This window comes from Gymnoscopelus braueri (assembly GCF_963280865.1).
Source record: "Gymnoscopelus braueri genome assembly, chromosome: 5".
Classification (NCBI taxonomy): Eukaryota; Metazoa; Chordata; class Actinopteri; order Myctophiformes; family Myctophidae; genus Gymnoscopelus; species Gymnoscopelus braueri.
The window spans coordinates 21884146-21899296 of record NC_137606.1 but is presented as its reverse complement, the minus strand read 5'-3'; the positions used below and the strand labels follow the sequence as shown (position 1 = coordinate 21899296).

General features: G+C 45.0%; 2 protein-coding genes across 2 annotated transcripts in view; one reads left to right on the top strand and one right to left on the bottom strand.

Moving 5' to 3' along the window:
• Window positions 1-15151, bottom strand: part of plekhg2 (pleckstrin homology domain containing, family G (with RhoGef domain) member 2) — a 129129-nt gene that overhangs the window by 12544 nt on the left and 101434 nt on the right. Inside the window, exons 20-24 of the mRNA XM_080429111.1 lie at window positions 9720-9848; window positions 7232-9359; window positions 6098-6719; window positions 2849-3089; window positions 1786-2321 (exon numbers count right to left, since the gene is read on the bottom strand). Coding sequence (XP_080285237.1) covers window positions 1786-2321; window positions 2849-3089; window positions 6098-6719; window positions 7232-9359; window positions 9720-9848 — 3656 coding nt within the window. The remainder of the gene's footprint in view (window positions 1-1785; window positions 2322-2848; window positions 3090-6097; window positions 6720-7231; window positions 9360-9719; window positions 9849-15151) is intronic.
• Window positions 11536-13465, top strand: LOC308085145 (uncharacterized protein; the record flags this gene model as incomplete). The annotated part of the gene is made up of 3 exons (XM_080428229.1): window positions 11536-11653; window positions 11745-11933; window positions 12890-13465. The coding sequence occupies exons 1-3, from the start codon at window positions 11546-11548 to the stop codon at window positions 13463-13465; spliced, it is 873 nt and encodes a 290-aa protein (XP_080284355.1). The 5' UTR covers window positions 11536-11545.

The following is a 15151-nucleotide window of genomic DNA, read 5'->3' as shown; positions in this document are numbered from 1 at the left end:
CTACGCTGGAAAAACACAGATGCCCCAACATTAACCCATTGAGACCGGGAACGCATCTGTGTCACTTTAGATTTCTTTGGCTATTCAAAAATAGCAGATATACAAGCTCATAGCGCGGCACCGAGTGCCGCGCTATGAGCTTGTAGATCTGCTATTTTTGAAAAATCTTGATTTTTTCTTTTCTTTTTCTTTTTTTTCAAAAAACTGTTATGATTTAGAAAACATTTTAAAGAATCGGCCTCAGGTCTTAATGGGTTAAGGATGTGGCACAGGGAACTTATGAACTGTATCGGTCTGGAAAGACACAATCTAAATAAAAAGGCATATATAGTTAGGGGTAAGCAGAACAATCTTGTCTCGCTTTGGGAAACGTATATGAATGCTATGGAGATCATTACTTAAAGGGCAAGACCACTTTGGTAGAGGTTTGATTTGTGTAGTTACCTTGCCATGATGTAACTCCAAAGGTGGACAAGAAATGAAAAATAATTGCTCCATTAATTAGAAATTGATAATAAAAAATATTCTCCCCATTGACTTACATTGTACACTGAAACAGCTCTCAAAGTCACTCTTTTAGCACATAAACGAACACAAACTAAGCTGATTCAGACAATATAGAACATCACCATAAAAATGTCAACTTCCTGATGATTTTACTATTTGAAGATCCGGATCCGGATCCGCCGATCCAGTCCAGGTTTTCTTTCTAATAAAAATAGCTAAATCAACAGTAAGTTAACATTTTTATAAAAAAAAAAAACAGTACTGGGTTTGGTGATGTTCTATATTGTCTGAATCGACTTTGTTTACATTTGTTTGCATGCTAAAAGAGCGACTTTGAGAGCTGTTTTACTGTACAATGTAAGTCAATGGGGAGCATATTTTGAATTATCAATTTCTAATCAATGCAGCAATTATTTTTTATTTCTTGTCCACCTTTGGAGTTACATCATGGCGAGGTAACTACACAACCCAAACCTCTACCAAAGTGGTCTTGCCCTTTAAGAGAAAAGGAAACTGAAAACTATATTTCATATGGTAAAGAAAGTGTAAACAATGTGATTTATTTATTTAATGTATTTATCATTATCATTTTGATAATAATGCAAGTGCAAGGGTATATGTGTATGAATGGGTGTGATAGTGTATACTATGTCACAAAAAGTCAATACAAATATTATTTAAAAAAAAAAAAACGTAACTTTCTTATTTTAAATGTATTGAAGTAAATGTTGTGATGAATGTATGAACCTAAGTAAAGTATAGAGTTTTAATCAACAATTTGCCACAGACATGGACAAGTCTTGCCACGGACACATCTTACTATCTTATCTTATCTTATCTTCTTACTACTATCTTATCTTATCTTATCTTATCTTACTATCTTACTATCTTACTACTACATAATTGACAAAAGCTCCGAAAGTTTGTGCGGGGTAAGCAAGCACAGGATCACTCCATTTGCCCCGAAACTTGCCACAGACTGTTGATCAGAGCTATGGCTATGTTTTAGGCATCTTACCCCACCTCAATCAGTGATCGGACTCTCGACTGTTTTAACTGGGACGTGTCTATGATTTTCATGTTGCCACATTTGTAACCGTTTTAGAAAAGCAAGCCACGCGAGTTCTCAGTTTACCTCTATTCTATAATGGCTGAGAGGCGTAGTGAGGCATAAAATAGAGGTAAACTGCGACCTCTAGTGGCTTATTGCTTTATCAATGAGAACCAACGATATGAAGATAAGCTTGAAAATGGGCCAAGTGCTCTTTTAAGACAAACCTTTGTTCTGTTGGTGTCATGTCGACTGAGTCCCAGGCAGTCAGAGCCCATTTGCCTGTCGCGGCGCTGGGCAAGTTGTCCGGTCTCTGGCTGGTGAAGGTTGGCAGACAGTCCATAGCCTGTACCGATGGTGGAGCGGTAGGAGTGGGAATCGGCGTGTGACTTGGGGTTTGAACCGAAGACCACGTGCGGGACACGACCCTCTCGCTGGCTATGGAACCCATCAAGGCTAGCGCCGCAGCGGTCTGACCGCTCAGCGCTGTCGAATCAACGTTTGCGTCGGAGGACTGGGTTGGGGAGGGGGGCGTGAGCGCCGGCATCTCCGTGACCTCGTGATCTGTTTGCACAGGAGGGATCGTCGGCATAGAGTCGTACGTAGATGCTCTGGTCTGTGACAGAGAGGTGCCCTCGTCACCCTCGGCCCCGTTCAGTGAAACCTCCTCTAGGTTCCCAGAGACCACCCTGACAGAGCCTCCTGTCTCGCCCAGGCAGGGGGGTTCCCTCTGGGCCAGGCCTGGATCCACAGCTTTGCAGATCTGACGAAAAAAACCAAATTGATATTACCAACAATACATCATGGGTACAACTGTAATTTCCATGACTTTTTTGCCTACTGCGCACATTACTATTTTGATTGAAACTTTTGTAACATACAGTAAGTGAAAATTAGTTTGGGACTTAGAACATTTGAATGTGAAAATGCATACATGCACGATGCACATACGATGTCTTTTGTTACACATTAATCGTGATTGATTAATGCTTTTCTTATTTCTTATTATTTACTTACAATCATTTCTTCTGCATTGTATTTTGTGTACATGTTTTTGTTTGTTTTATTTATCTCTTAATGCCCTGTCTTAATGTCTTAATTACTTAATATTGTATGTAAATTACATGAATTGTCTTGCTGTTGAACTGTGCTCTACAAATAAACTTGCCTTGCCTTACTTCCAAGTGTATTTTGAGCTTTAAGTTGAAAAACCAAAAAAAAGACCAATAAACCAATGTGGTTGTCATTGGGTGCCTGCAGTGTCTGACTGGACGTTATTCTGTCTCTTACCTCTGGACCTCCAGGAGGCGCTGCAGACACATGTTCAGGTTCAGTTTGAACCGTTTGCTGTTCGGGTTTCTGCAAATCTGGGCTGTCCTGGGTAACTTGTATATGCTCGTCCTGTTGTTCTCTGGCACCCTCTTCTGTTGCTTCTGAGGAAAGCGTCAGCAGCGGTCCACTAGCTGTTGAACGGGGATCTGTTGTCGGACCCCTGGAGCGCTCTGAGGGGGGTCCAATATTCATGTCTTGCCTATAGACAAAAACAACACTTCAATTAAATACAGCGAAGTCCCATACCCTAGGTGGGGTTGGCGAAAGGGCCTACTCTTTGTGGAGTTTGCACGTTCTCCCTGTGTCCCCTAGGGTAGTTGATACCCTCACAAAAACATGTAGTAATCCTGGTCGCTATACCGCCTCTCCCATGACAGCCGAGGCGCCTGATGGAGGGGAAAGGAACTGGTTGGAACAACGTGTTCCTTCCACGCGCTACGTCCTACCTCCCCCTGTCAGGAAATAAGAAGATCAGTTGGCTCTCATGCATTGAAAGAGGCATGAGCTCGGCCCTGGGCTCCCTAGGCTGGTGAGGGGAGTGTAGCGCCCATGATCACTTAGAAAATTGGCACCGGGTGGAAAAGGGTTACAAAATTGTGGGATAAAATTAAATTAAAATTAAAAAAATTAAAAAGGTTTATGCTACGTTCACACTCCCCGGACCCCCCCCCCCCCCCCCCATTCATTCGCTAACACAAAAATTCATTCGTACTCCCACAAGTCAGTACGTTCATCCTCACGCCATTCTCATTTGCTACAAGCAAACGCCCTCATTCCCTCAGTGGTTCATTTAAGCAGCCTCTGTTCTCTGTTCAGTTTGCGTGCTTCGCTGTCTAAGCTGGTTGTAGGCCTACAGCTGTTTGTTTTCAAATTCCCTCCACCTCCCCGGCCTCCTCCCTGTGGCATTTAGTTGGTTCATTCATTGTTATTGATTCTGTGTTTGTACTGTGGCTCTATGATTCTGTGTATTGTACCGTGGTTCTATGGATTGTACTATGATATGTGGTAGATTAAGTATGCATTGAAGGTTCAATGTAATGTTTATGTAAAACTGTATTTTATGCTCTGCTCTGGGGGGTTTGTGATTTCAGATCTGTTGTCTTGCTTGCGCAGGTAATCTGTAATATCACATGAGCAGAGTCGCACCGCCAAATCTGAATGCAATATCATTGCAGTAAATGGTTAATATTGCAGTAAATGGTTATGCAATATGGTAAATGGTTAATAAATGGTGTTGGTTATTCCTGAGCTGAAGTGTCTAAAAAAATTTACCACTTTAACCCCATTTACTTCACTGACAGGGGTCCCCCAGGGGTCTATACTTGGTCTCCTCCTTTTGTCCCGCTACACGGAATCTCTTCGGTGAAACTAGCAAATCTACAAGCTCACAACATGCAGCAGCGTGAGCTGTATTATGATATGTATAAGGCTTACAGATCCCCATTTGAGAATATGTTATGCCATCTAGATGATTCGATGTGCAGTATTATAACATTCTACAAGTATATACCGTAGGTGGAGAGAGTTTAAGCTATATCTGAATAGTTATTATTATATATTTTCTCTTCTAGCTGGTGAAATAATAGTCAAATTAACCACATGAACCCTAATTATTCTGAGGCAAAAGAGAAAGAGAAGAAGAACCACCAAGTATATATATATATATATATATATATATATATATATATATATATATATATATGCAGTTGGAGGTTATGAATTCAGCCTGCTCCAACAGGCTCTTCTATGAATGCTTCTGGAATGCTTTTACCCAGAATTAAAAGTAAGTGACTTGACAATACCACACATCAATCTGGGCAAGGGTTGTTGGGTAATCAAATGAAACAAGGATAAAGCATGCAATTAAGCAAGCAGTTTCACAGCAAAATAAAATGTATTTGTGTGAAACTGCTTGCTTAATGCAAATTTAATTAGCACTTTGACTGCCAATTTCTGGCAATAAAGAGTTCAAAGTACTTGACTTGACAATGCCACACTGCCGTGGGCAAGGAGGGTTGTCGGGTAATCAAAGGAAACAAGGATAAAGCGTGCAATAACAACTAAGACTTATGTAAATTTAACGTGATGAGCTCAGAGGAAGATATGATTTTAAACATCTGTTTAAACCTGACTTGGTAATGCCACTCATCGCCGTGGGCAAGGAGGGTTGTTGGGTAATCAAATGAAACAAGGCATGCGAAAAAGAAATGATGTGATTCTCAACTTGCTGTGCCTGTACTGCCTCTGTCACCTGACCTCTGTCACCTGAATTTTCCCCGTGGATCAATATATACTTTATATCATCTTTCTATTCTGTGTGAAAGCAGTTGAGGATCACATAAATTAATGTCTTGCATTGTTTGATTACCCAACACCCCTCCCTGCCCGCGGCGTATCCGCTCTAGAGTCTAGAGCTAGACCGGAACAGCAGCCTGCAAAGCAACTCGATCCCAACCCAATCTACCATTATATCAACGGACCAAAAATAAGACACGATCACAGAATGAAAATGAACATACTCAAGCTCACAGTACCACCAAGGCTTGTGAAAATAGTAACAAGTTACTTTTGGAAAATAGTAACTGTAATATTTATTACTCAAAACGTGAAAGTCATTAGTTATTACTAACTTTACTGGAAAAAGGTAATAATATAACTTTTTTCGTTAAGTTACTTTAGTTACTTTCCAACACTGGCTGTGACAGTGCTACAAAGCAGACTAACTAACAAGTATTTTCACAAGATTTTAGCTAGGTTCCAAGTGTGCAGTTAGGCCTATCTTATTCCTTTTTTATTGTTGTAATTTATTCATATGTTTTAACTATACTGCATGCAATTATATTTTTATATTTATGTTTTGTCAAAATTGTCATCATTGATTTTTGCATTTTCTGTTTTTTATTGTAGAGCACATTGAGTTTACGCTTGTATGAAATGTGCTCTATAAATACATTTGACTTGACTAGATCTACAAGGTGCGATGCATTGTGACCTTGTAGATCTGCTTTTTGGGCTATTTTTGATCATTTTAGAAAGTATAAAATAGGGCTGAAGTGGTTAAACTGTTCCACATTTTGATGGAGACCCCCTGAAAACCCTTCGAGGAAGTCTGGGGGGGTCCCCAGACCCCACTTTGAGATCCACCGATCTAGAAGGCAAATCAAATGTAGCGTTAACGGAACGATATGTGTTTGGAGCGTTACTCACTTCTCTGCAGTATCAGGGTGTCCATCATGGTTCAACACCTCCACCTCCTCTTTGATCTCCATCTCCTCTGCGTGGAGAGGTCTGTGTGACTCTTTGCTGAGGTCGGGGGACAGGGGGTCTTCATCACGGTTGTACCCCAGCTCCAAGCTTCCGTGTGCCGGTAAGCGGTCGTTCTGCTTGGGGACGGACCAACAGTTGTCCTGGATGGCGGCGGCGGACGTCCCAGGGCCGCCGCCGAAACACCAGCCCAGTCCGAGGCTCCCGTCTTCGGGCAGGGCCGAGAGGTGGTCCCCCTGCGCCGGCGTGGAAGTGGAGGAGGGGGTCTGGTCGGAGGCGTGCTCAGATCCGTGGCTTCTAACTGAAGCCACGTTGGATTCTTGATCCCTTAGGAGCGTGGGGGTATTTTCTCCGGGGCTGGTGGAAGTGGAGGAGGCGTTGGCGCTGGAGACAGAGCCCCAGTCGGTGGCTGGTTCCTGGGGCAGAGCAGCAGAGACGAAGTCCCTGGGTCTGGAGACGGTGTATCCATTCACCTGCTGGTGGTTTGTAGGAGCTACATGCTCTGTGACAAACGCATGACCAAACACAAGAGGCTCACAGGGAATGACGACGCCGTCCTGGAAATCTGAAGGGAGAACGTAAAACACAAGAGCAAACGTTTAGGGATGGAGCTATTGATTGTTTTCTCAGTCCTCAATTGTATCGATTACTTCTTGGATTCATTGAGTAATCGAGAAGCGATTTCTTTTATACATCAAGAAATCGACACAATTTCATTCATCCACTAAATCCACTAAATATATATAAATATAAATTAATACTTTGGACTATTTTCGCTATGAATACAGAGGTGTGCCTTGAAAGTTTGACTTGTCCATTGGTGTGAAGTTTGGAAAAAAAAGAAAAAGTTTGAAAACCAACATTGTCGTTCTTTTGAAAATAGCAGATCTACAACCTCACAACCAATGTTGTGAGATCGTAGATCTGCTATTGTTGAACAGTTTAAAAAAAATAATTAAACAGGTTTAAACTGTTCCTCAATTTGTCCGGGGAATGCCTGGAACCCCCTCAAGGACTATTGAGGGTCCCCAGACCACACTTTGAGAACCACTCTAAACAGAACAGAACTAAACACACCGTTTGACAGGCTTACTGCCCTTCTTATCACCCTCTCCTCTTCCTTCTTCTCTCCCTTCATGCTTCTGTCCTCATGGTGCTGGTTCAGGCTTCCATGGCTGTCGGACCCAGTCTGGCTGTCACTTTGGTTCTGTGTATTTGAGACGGTTGGGTTTAGAACATCGCTGTGACACTGTGGTTCTGGGTATTTGTTCTGACCAGGAGGAGTTCTTGGTAGATATTTTTTGGACTCGGTGTGACCCGATTTGGTTTCCAAGCGAGGTGACCTCGCTGTCATCCGGGACTGTGTCTCCTGGCTGTAGTTGATGGCACTGCTTTGTATCTGACTCTGGTATCTTGCACGCTGCTTATACTTTGCTTGGGCATGCGTCTGGTGTTGATACTGAGCCTGTGTCTCGTTTCGGACCTGATTCCCTCCGACCAACTTGCTAGAAGTCCAGGATTGGTTTCGTCCGACAAAGGCCCGTTTCTGATGCAGTGGGACCTTCAAGATATCAGCTTTAGTGCTGTACATCCGAGCCAGCGTTTGGACCTTGCTCAGGATCCGTTCCGAGTTCTCCACCACCGGCCCCGCTTCGAACAGCCCAATACCGGCTACGTCTGACCCGATGCCCTCGAACAAGGTCCGGTTTTCCGAGACGATCTTGGAGTGGCGGGCCCAGTGACCCACCCTGGTCTGGCCGTGCAGACCCTCCGGGTTCCCCCTGAGGTCGGTGGTTTTGCTTCGGTCTTTGGTTCTGGATTTATTCCAGCTGGACTGGGTTTTGGTATCAATTTGCTGGCGTTGGCTGTCGGTGCTTAGATTCATACTGTGTTCTTTGCGGTCCTCTTTGATTTCTTCTGCAGTGCGACTCGCTCCGCAGTGTCCGTTCATGATGGGTCTGTGTCCCGCACTGCGTATGGTGGATTCAGATCTCTGCTGATCGCCTTTGGTAGTGGGGAATCCATCTCCGTGGTCGTCGGAGCTCGCTGATGTTTCTACCTCCATGTCGGTCACGACAACACCGCTGTCATCCTCTCTCTCCTCCCATCCTCCCTTTCCTATCTCTGTCATCTCCGCTGTATAGTCCTCGAAAACATCACCATTCTCTTCATCTCTGCCAGAGTTGTTGAGGTTTGGCTGTAGATTCGAGCCTGCTTCCTTTAGACTCTCCCCTCCCTGGGTTTCAGTGGAGGATGAGGATTGCGATGGGCTCGTTTGTCTGTCTGTTTGTCCCTGCGTGGAGCCGATGGGACCGTCAGTCTGTCCGTAGTCCTGTCCGTCTGAGGACACGTCAGAGGCCATAGCGCTGCATTTGAAGAGCTTGTCCGTCTCTTCTTCGCTGACTCCGTCCAGCCTTTCATCCACCCCGCACCCGTCTCCTTGTCCACCCTCTGGCTCCCCCTGTTGGACGTGCAGGTCGAAGCGAGACACCGACTCCCTCACCAAGCCAGAAGGGATTTGGGAGAAACTATTGCGCCTCCTTGGCGTCGCCGCCTCTTCGGCCCCTCCCCCCTCTTCCTCCCCGTCCTCCACCTGGTCCCTGACCTCCTCGGCCGCGGCCTCATAGTAGCTTCTGATCTTCTGGATGATGGCCTTGTCGCTCTTGTTGAGGTGGGGGTCCGGCCTCGGGGGCAGACGGAGGCTCAGGTCGGGACCGGCCGGCACACGGTGGCCCTCGGGGGAGACGCCGCACTCCTCCTCCGTGCTCTCTACTTCCCCGGGGGGGAGCTCACTTGTGGGGGACTCTCGCTCACTCTCCATTTCCACCAGGATGGAGGGATGAGGAGCGACAGAGGAGGAGGGGAGAAGAGGCGAAAGCGGCATCGCATCTTCGTCATTTTTCTCTGTGGTGCCGTCCGCTTCTCCTCCATGCGTCTCTCCTCCTCCTCTCTCTTCTCGTTCGTCCGGCGCCGCCGTCTGTTCCGGCGCTTCTTCAACCTCGCTGGCGGGTACGTCCTGTTCTTCTCCCTCCTCCGCAGGAGGCCCGCTGGTCTGGCCAGGGGGCTGACCTCCATCTTGTCCTGGCTGCTGTGTGTGGGCGGGGCAGGCGGCCGGGGGCAGGGGGCAGGTGAAATTGGATTGGTCGGATGGAGGAGGAGAGACCTCTGTTGGCTGGCTCTGCATGGATGGATCTAGGACCTCTTCCTGTTGGGAGAGAGACATGGAGAATGAAATTAAACCAATGCATTTTGACCAGATCTGTTAGGTGGCACATTTGAGTGAATAAAAAATGTATCTCTTCCAGTGGATTATTGTACTTTCTGGCTAAAAAGTGGATTTTACACAAAAGGTGGGGGTCTGAGAGACTGTCCACCGCGGAGAATAGGCTTTCAACAATCGAAGGCGTCTTTGTTTCGGTGAGAGCGAAAGCATATTCTTTATTATAAGTATAGACAGCGTGGCTCCGTTGAAATTCAAAAGAGGAAAATACACATACAGTCGCATAGTGTTAAAGAGAAGTACTAAGGCTACGGACCACCAGAGCTAACAGTAGACTGTATTTACCGTGTCAGTGTGTACAGCAGACTGTAGTATTTCCCGGGTTCTGCTCTGGTTGATAAACTCCAGGATCTCCTCGGTGATGGACAGGGTGGGAGGGGGGATGAGAGGGGGGCTGCCCTCCTCTTCCTCTTCCTGTGAGGGAGAAGACAGGATGTTGACAAACAGTCTACGTCAAGGGCACTGAGGCAAAGAAGCACGCATACGCGCACGCACACACATACACGCACACACACACGCACACGCACACGCACACACACACACACACACACACACACACACACACACACACACACTCAAACCCTCATTATGCACTTTCAATCTGGAGTCCTTATTTTGGGCACGTCATATAGGCAAATAAAAAAAAATCTGAACATTTGAAATAAATATATGAATACTGTATGACAAAAAAAATTAAAAAAACTATATCCCGGCCCGCTGGTGTAGCGGTCCAGGCAGCTAGGCTACACAGTAGCTTGACAGCACTGTCACAGGTTCGAGTCCTCATCCCGACGGCCTTTGCTGCATGTCACTCCCCATCTCTCTAATAAAGCCAAAAAAGCCCCAAAAAACAAGCTCCCAAACAAAAAGTGCCGTTTGGCCCCTCACTACCAAAGAATTTGGCTTTTCTAATAAAAACAGTGAGATGAGCTTCTAAAATTTCATCTTTTTTATTTTTTATTTTAAACAAATAAACAAATCCCAATAATGTGTACGATTAAAAATAAAAAAGTCTAGGAACCCCAGCATATCAAGACTTTCATGAAATGCATCTCCGTTCATTTAACTCAAGAGTTACAGACCCGTAAAGGTCCAGTTTGACCCCCTGGTGGTCCCCGGACCCAACGTTGAGAAACAGTGGTATATATGTCACAGTACGTTTGGAGAACCAGTACGATTGAAGACAGAGCGCTTGTTTTTAGGCGCGGGGCTCCGGCGCGAGGCGGTGCTTTTCGAGAGGCGGGGCTTTGATTGCGACGACAACAACAACATAGGAACCAGGAAGCTACACCAGGCGAACGCTGAGGAGCGCTGAAAATAAAATGGATAATATGAGAGAAATATTCTATGACAGGTTGGATAATGAAGCGGTTGGCCAAACTAAGCAGAGTAACGCTGTCTTTTTAACTCGCGAGACGGAGAAAGACATTATCGCTACGCTCGAGAGACCGCAGAAAACATGCCCGAAGGACTATAGGTTGGGGAAAAAATACCATTTAATTGACTTTGGCGGCACAAAGAAGATAGCCAGGCACGGTGCGGACACTGTACTTGTGGCCAAAGAGGACTTATTTGACAGAATACACGAAGCCCACATCAGAACTGGACACAGTGGTCGTGACATTCTGTACAAAGAGCTGCGTCGGTCATTCTACAATGTCACCGTGAGGAGTGTCGGTGTTTATTTGCGCTTGTGTGAGGCATGTCAACTAAAACAAAAAAAAGTTAAAAAGGGTGTTGTGGTCAAGCCTATCATTTCCAACTACATGAACTCGCGCTGTCAGGTGGATTTAATAGACATGCAGAGCAATGCTGACCGGGAGTATCGTTTCATCATGGTCTATCAGGATCATCTGACCAAGTTTGTCTGTCTCCGACCTCTGAAAACAAAGCGAGCAGAAGAGGTGGCCGACCATTTACTTCACATCTTTAGTGACAAAGGAGCGCCACTAATTCTTCAAAGTGATAACGGTCGTGAGTTTGCTAACAAACTGGTTGAAAGGGTTGTCAGTATGTGGCCAGAATGTAAACTTGTACATGGCAAGCCCCGTCACTCTCAAAGCCAGGGCTCTGTAGAGCGTGCAAACCGTGATCTCGAGGACATTCTAGCAATGTGGCAACGGGACAACCACACGTCTAAGTGGGCTGACGGGCTGTGGTTTGTCCAGTACGCCAAGAACAGACGCTTTCACTCTGGAATAGGAAGGAGTCCATATGAGGTTTGTTGATGTTTCATCTTCTGCTATTCTTTTTCAGAATGTTGCCATTGTAGTTCTATGTTTTATCTAATAAAGTTTTCAATCAATCAAGGCCATGTATGGGAGGCCCATTACAGTGGGACTAGAGGGGCTACCAAAGGAGGTCACTTCTAACATCACCACAGAGGAGGAACTTATCTCCGTTTTTGCTGATGGGGAAGAAGAAAATAAAGACCCCTGCTTGTGTGTGTCCTGTCAGCAAACGACCTCTGGTGGACATAAGTGCGCCATCTGTGGCCAGGTCAGTGTAACATGTCTTAATGTCCATGAGGTGCATTATATTCATGATTGTGCAGAACATTTTACATTTCAAAGACGCCTGATTATGGAACCCACATGAGTTCTAGGACAGAACATTGTGTTTTGATTGGCTCCCTGGCAGGCATAGCTTTACTGAGGTTAGGTTTAGGGTTAGGTTTAGGCATAGTTTTACTGAGGTTAGGGTTGAAAGAGAGTCTTTTTGGGATCTTGCTATTTTTTTATTTTAATGCCCTTATAATTTCACATTCTGTTTAACTAAATCCATAGTCTCATTATAAGAATGTACAGGACTAGGACTCAATAAAGAATTAAGAATTTAAAGTATAGTTTTGGACCAGACCGCGACGGAGGGGCGCAGTCTCAAGCGAACTTGAGCCACGAGAGGCACCACCGAGCGCGCTAAGGCGCGCGAGTTGCCGTGCCGAACGTTGCGAAGTTCGCTTTGAGCCTACTCAGCCCCGTCCGAATTATGTACCGATAGGCACAGAATAGTAAATGATGTTTGTGGGGACTGCGTTTGCCCCAACTGCCACTCCAAGTGACTACTGGTCAATCCTAGTGCGTCTGCTGGGACTTACACAACTCTTCATTTATGCTACAAAGGGTTAGGGTAATGAGGACTTTAAAACATTTAATTTTAAGGGTTAGATATAAGGTTAGGTTTAGGCATAGTTTTACTGAGGTTAGGTTTAGGCATAGTTTTACTGAGGTTAGGGTTAAGGTTAGGTTTAGGCATAGTTTTACTGAGGTTAGGGTTAAGGTTAGGGTTAGGCATATTTGCAAAAACGAGAACTGTCAATCAAAGCGACTTCTGGCCAATCACAGTGGTGTTTCCTGACAATTGTGTGGGTTTCATAATCACGCTTAAAAGACATGTATAACAGCATAATTACATAACATGTGTGTTTTATTTTTCACTGTCATTTTATTCTGTAGGTATGTCATGCGATTCAGCCCTGCAGTACTGCCAGGGGTGATGAGGAGGAAGGCTATGGGGCAGCTGTTGTGTGCTGTCACTGCCACACAGCTGAAAAACAGAAGGAGCACCGCACAGCAGCCAAGAGGAGGCAGGAGAAGCAAGCCGAGAGGATGTTGGAGATGTCTGCCAAGCGCTTTAAAGCGGCTGAGCTTGGGCAGTCTGTCAGGGTCTCAGTTCCTGATGTGGACCGGGCAAAAAATGACCCACGCAACGTGTTGGCTGTTGTGCTCAACATGTCTGAAGATGGGTTCTACAGATTGGGCACAAAAAGTGGGGTCCTTAAACAACTGTATGCACGCAACCAATTTGACCCGTGTTTAGAGTCCTTTATAAGCATTGCAGATGTGCCCACAGATAAAGAAGTGTCTTTGCGTCAGGCAGCCACTGCCCAGTCAGAGGGTAATGGACAAGGTTTCCAGAAGTGTAACTGCAGGCAAACCAATTGTTGCACCACTAACAGATGCAACTGCAAAGCAAAGGGGCTGCTGTGCAATAGCAAATGCCATGAAGCAACCTCCTGCTCCAATAAGTAGCTTATGACATAGCGTAGCATCACTGAACATGTAGGCCTACCTGTATTAATGAATATTTATTTTGGACTGTTTGCACTTGTTTTGCACAATGAATTTGCTTTATTTATTTAGTTGATGAGTTATTTAATTTAAAGGATGAATTATTATATTTATGCAATTGTTTACAGCATGGATGACTTTTATTTATTTAGTTGATGAATTATTTGATTTAATGGATGAATTTGGTGGTATTCCAATAAATGAGCAGCATGGATCTGGTGTTGCTGTACTTTACTTACTTTAATGGATTAATTCTTTGAATGCTCATTAATGAGCTATTGCAGAAATAAACATTTCCAATTCCATGAAACTGTTATCTTATTATATGTTATAAATGTTGTGATTGATGAATTAATTCATGTGGGGGAAATAATTAATAACATTAAAACGAAATGAAGACCGGGGAATTTAATTTAATTAATGTGTGGGGAAAACATTTGACTGCGTCACCGGCTCGCCAGCTCTAGAGCAATATAATGGAGACAGTATGACACTAGCGTCGACTCCCCATCGTCGTATAATATAACTCCCATGGTAAGCATATGCAGTCCGGAAGTCCGCTACTCTCTCCATTATAGTGCTGTAGCCATAGAGGTATAATATAAGGCTGTAGCCAGCTCCCAGTTTACATTAGCTGCTAGCTTTGAATAATAGCTAGCGATTTTCATTCATGCGAGTGTGTGTGGGGAACATTATTGCTACGGGACTACTTCTCGGCCGGCGGGGACTCGATCTATCCCCGAGAAGACCTTCTTCTTTCCTCAGCGTTTCCTAGTTAAGTCACGATAGGAACAGAATAGTAAATATTGTTTACGGGGAGACTGCTTGTTGTCGCACTAGCTTCTGGAGGGAGGGTGCGCGCGCGTGCGTGTGCACACATGTGCGTGCGTGCATGCACGTTTGAGCATGCGTGTGTGCGCGGGCGTGTGCATGCGTGCGCGCAAGTGTGTGCGCGCGCGCATCACTGTTTGTGTGTGTGCGTGTGTGTGTGTGTGTGTGTCAGGGAGAAAGTAAAATAAAAGCCAGAACACAATAAAAGTATCTTAATAGTCCTGCTTTCAATAAACCAAATTGAAAGCATGAGCGCGTGCGCATGTGCGCGCGTGCACGTTTTAGCATGCGTGCGTGCGCGTTTGTGTGCGTGCACGCACGCATGCGCACACACACACACACACACACACACACACACACACACACACACACACACACACACACACACACACACACACACACACACACACACACACACACACACACACACACACACACACACAGCCTCCCTCTAGTCTAGCTTGCATTGCCCTCTAGCGTTGGTTTTACAGAATTGCATGAAAACAAGCGCTCCTTCTTCAATCGTACTGGTTCTCCAATCATACTGTAACATATATATGAAGGTTTAACCCATTGAGACCTGGAACGCATCTGTGTCACTTTTTCATTTGAGCTATAAAAAGCATTATTATACACCTTGGCTATTCAAAAATAGCAGATATACAAGCTCGTAGCGCGGCACCGAGTGCCGCGCTACGAGCTTGTAGATCTGCTATTTTTGAAAAAATCGTGAAAATGTGTGCAAATCTTTGAATATCGATATTCTTTTAAAGCAAACATTAACTCAAATCTTTGCTTCTGGGGGGGTGCCTGGAA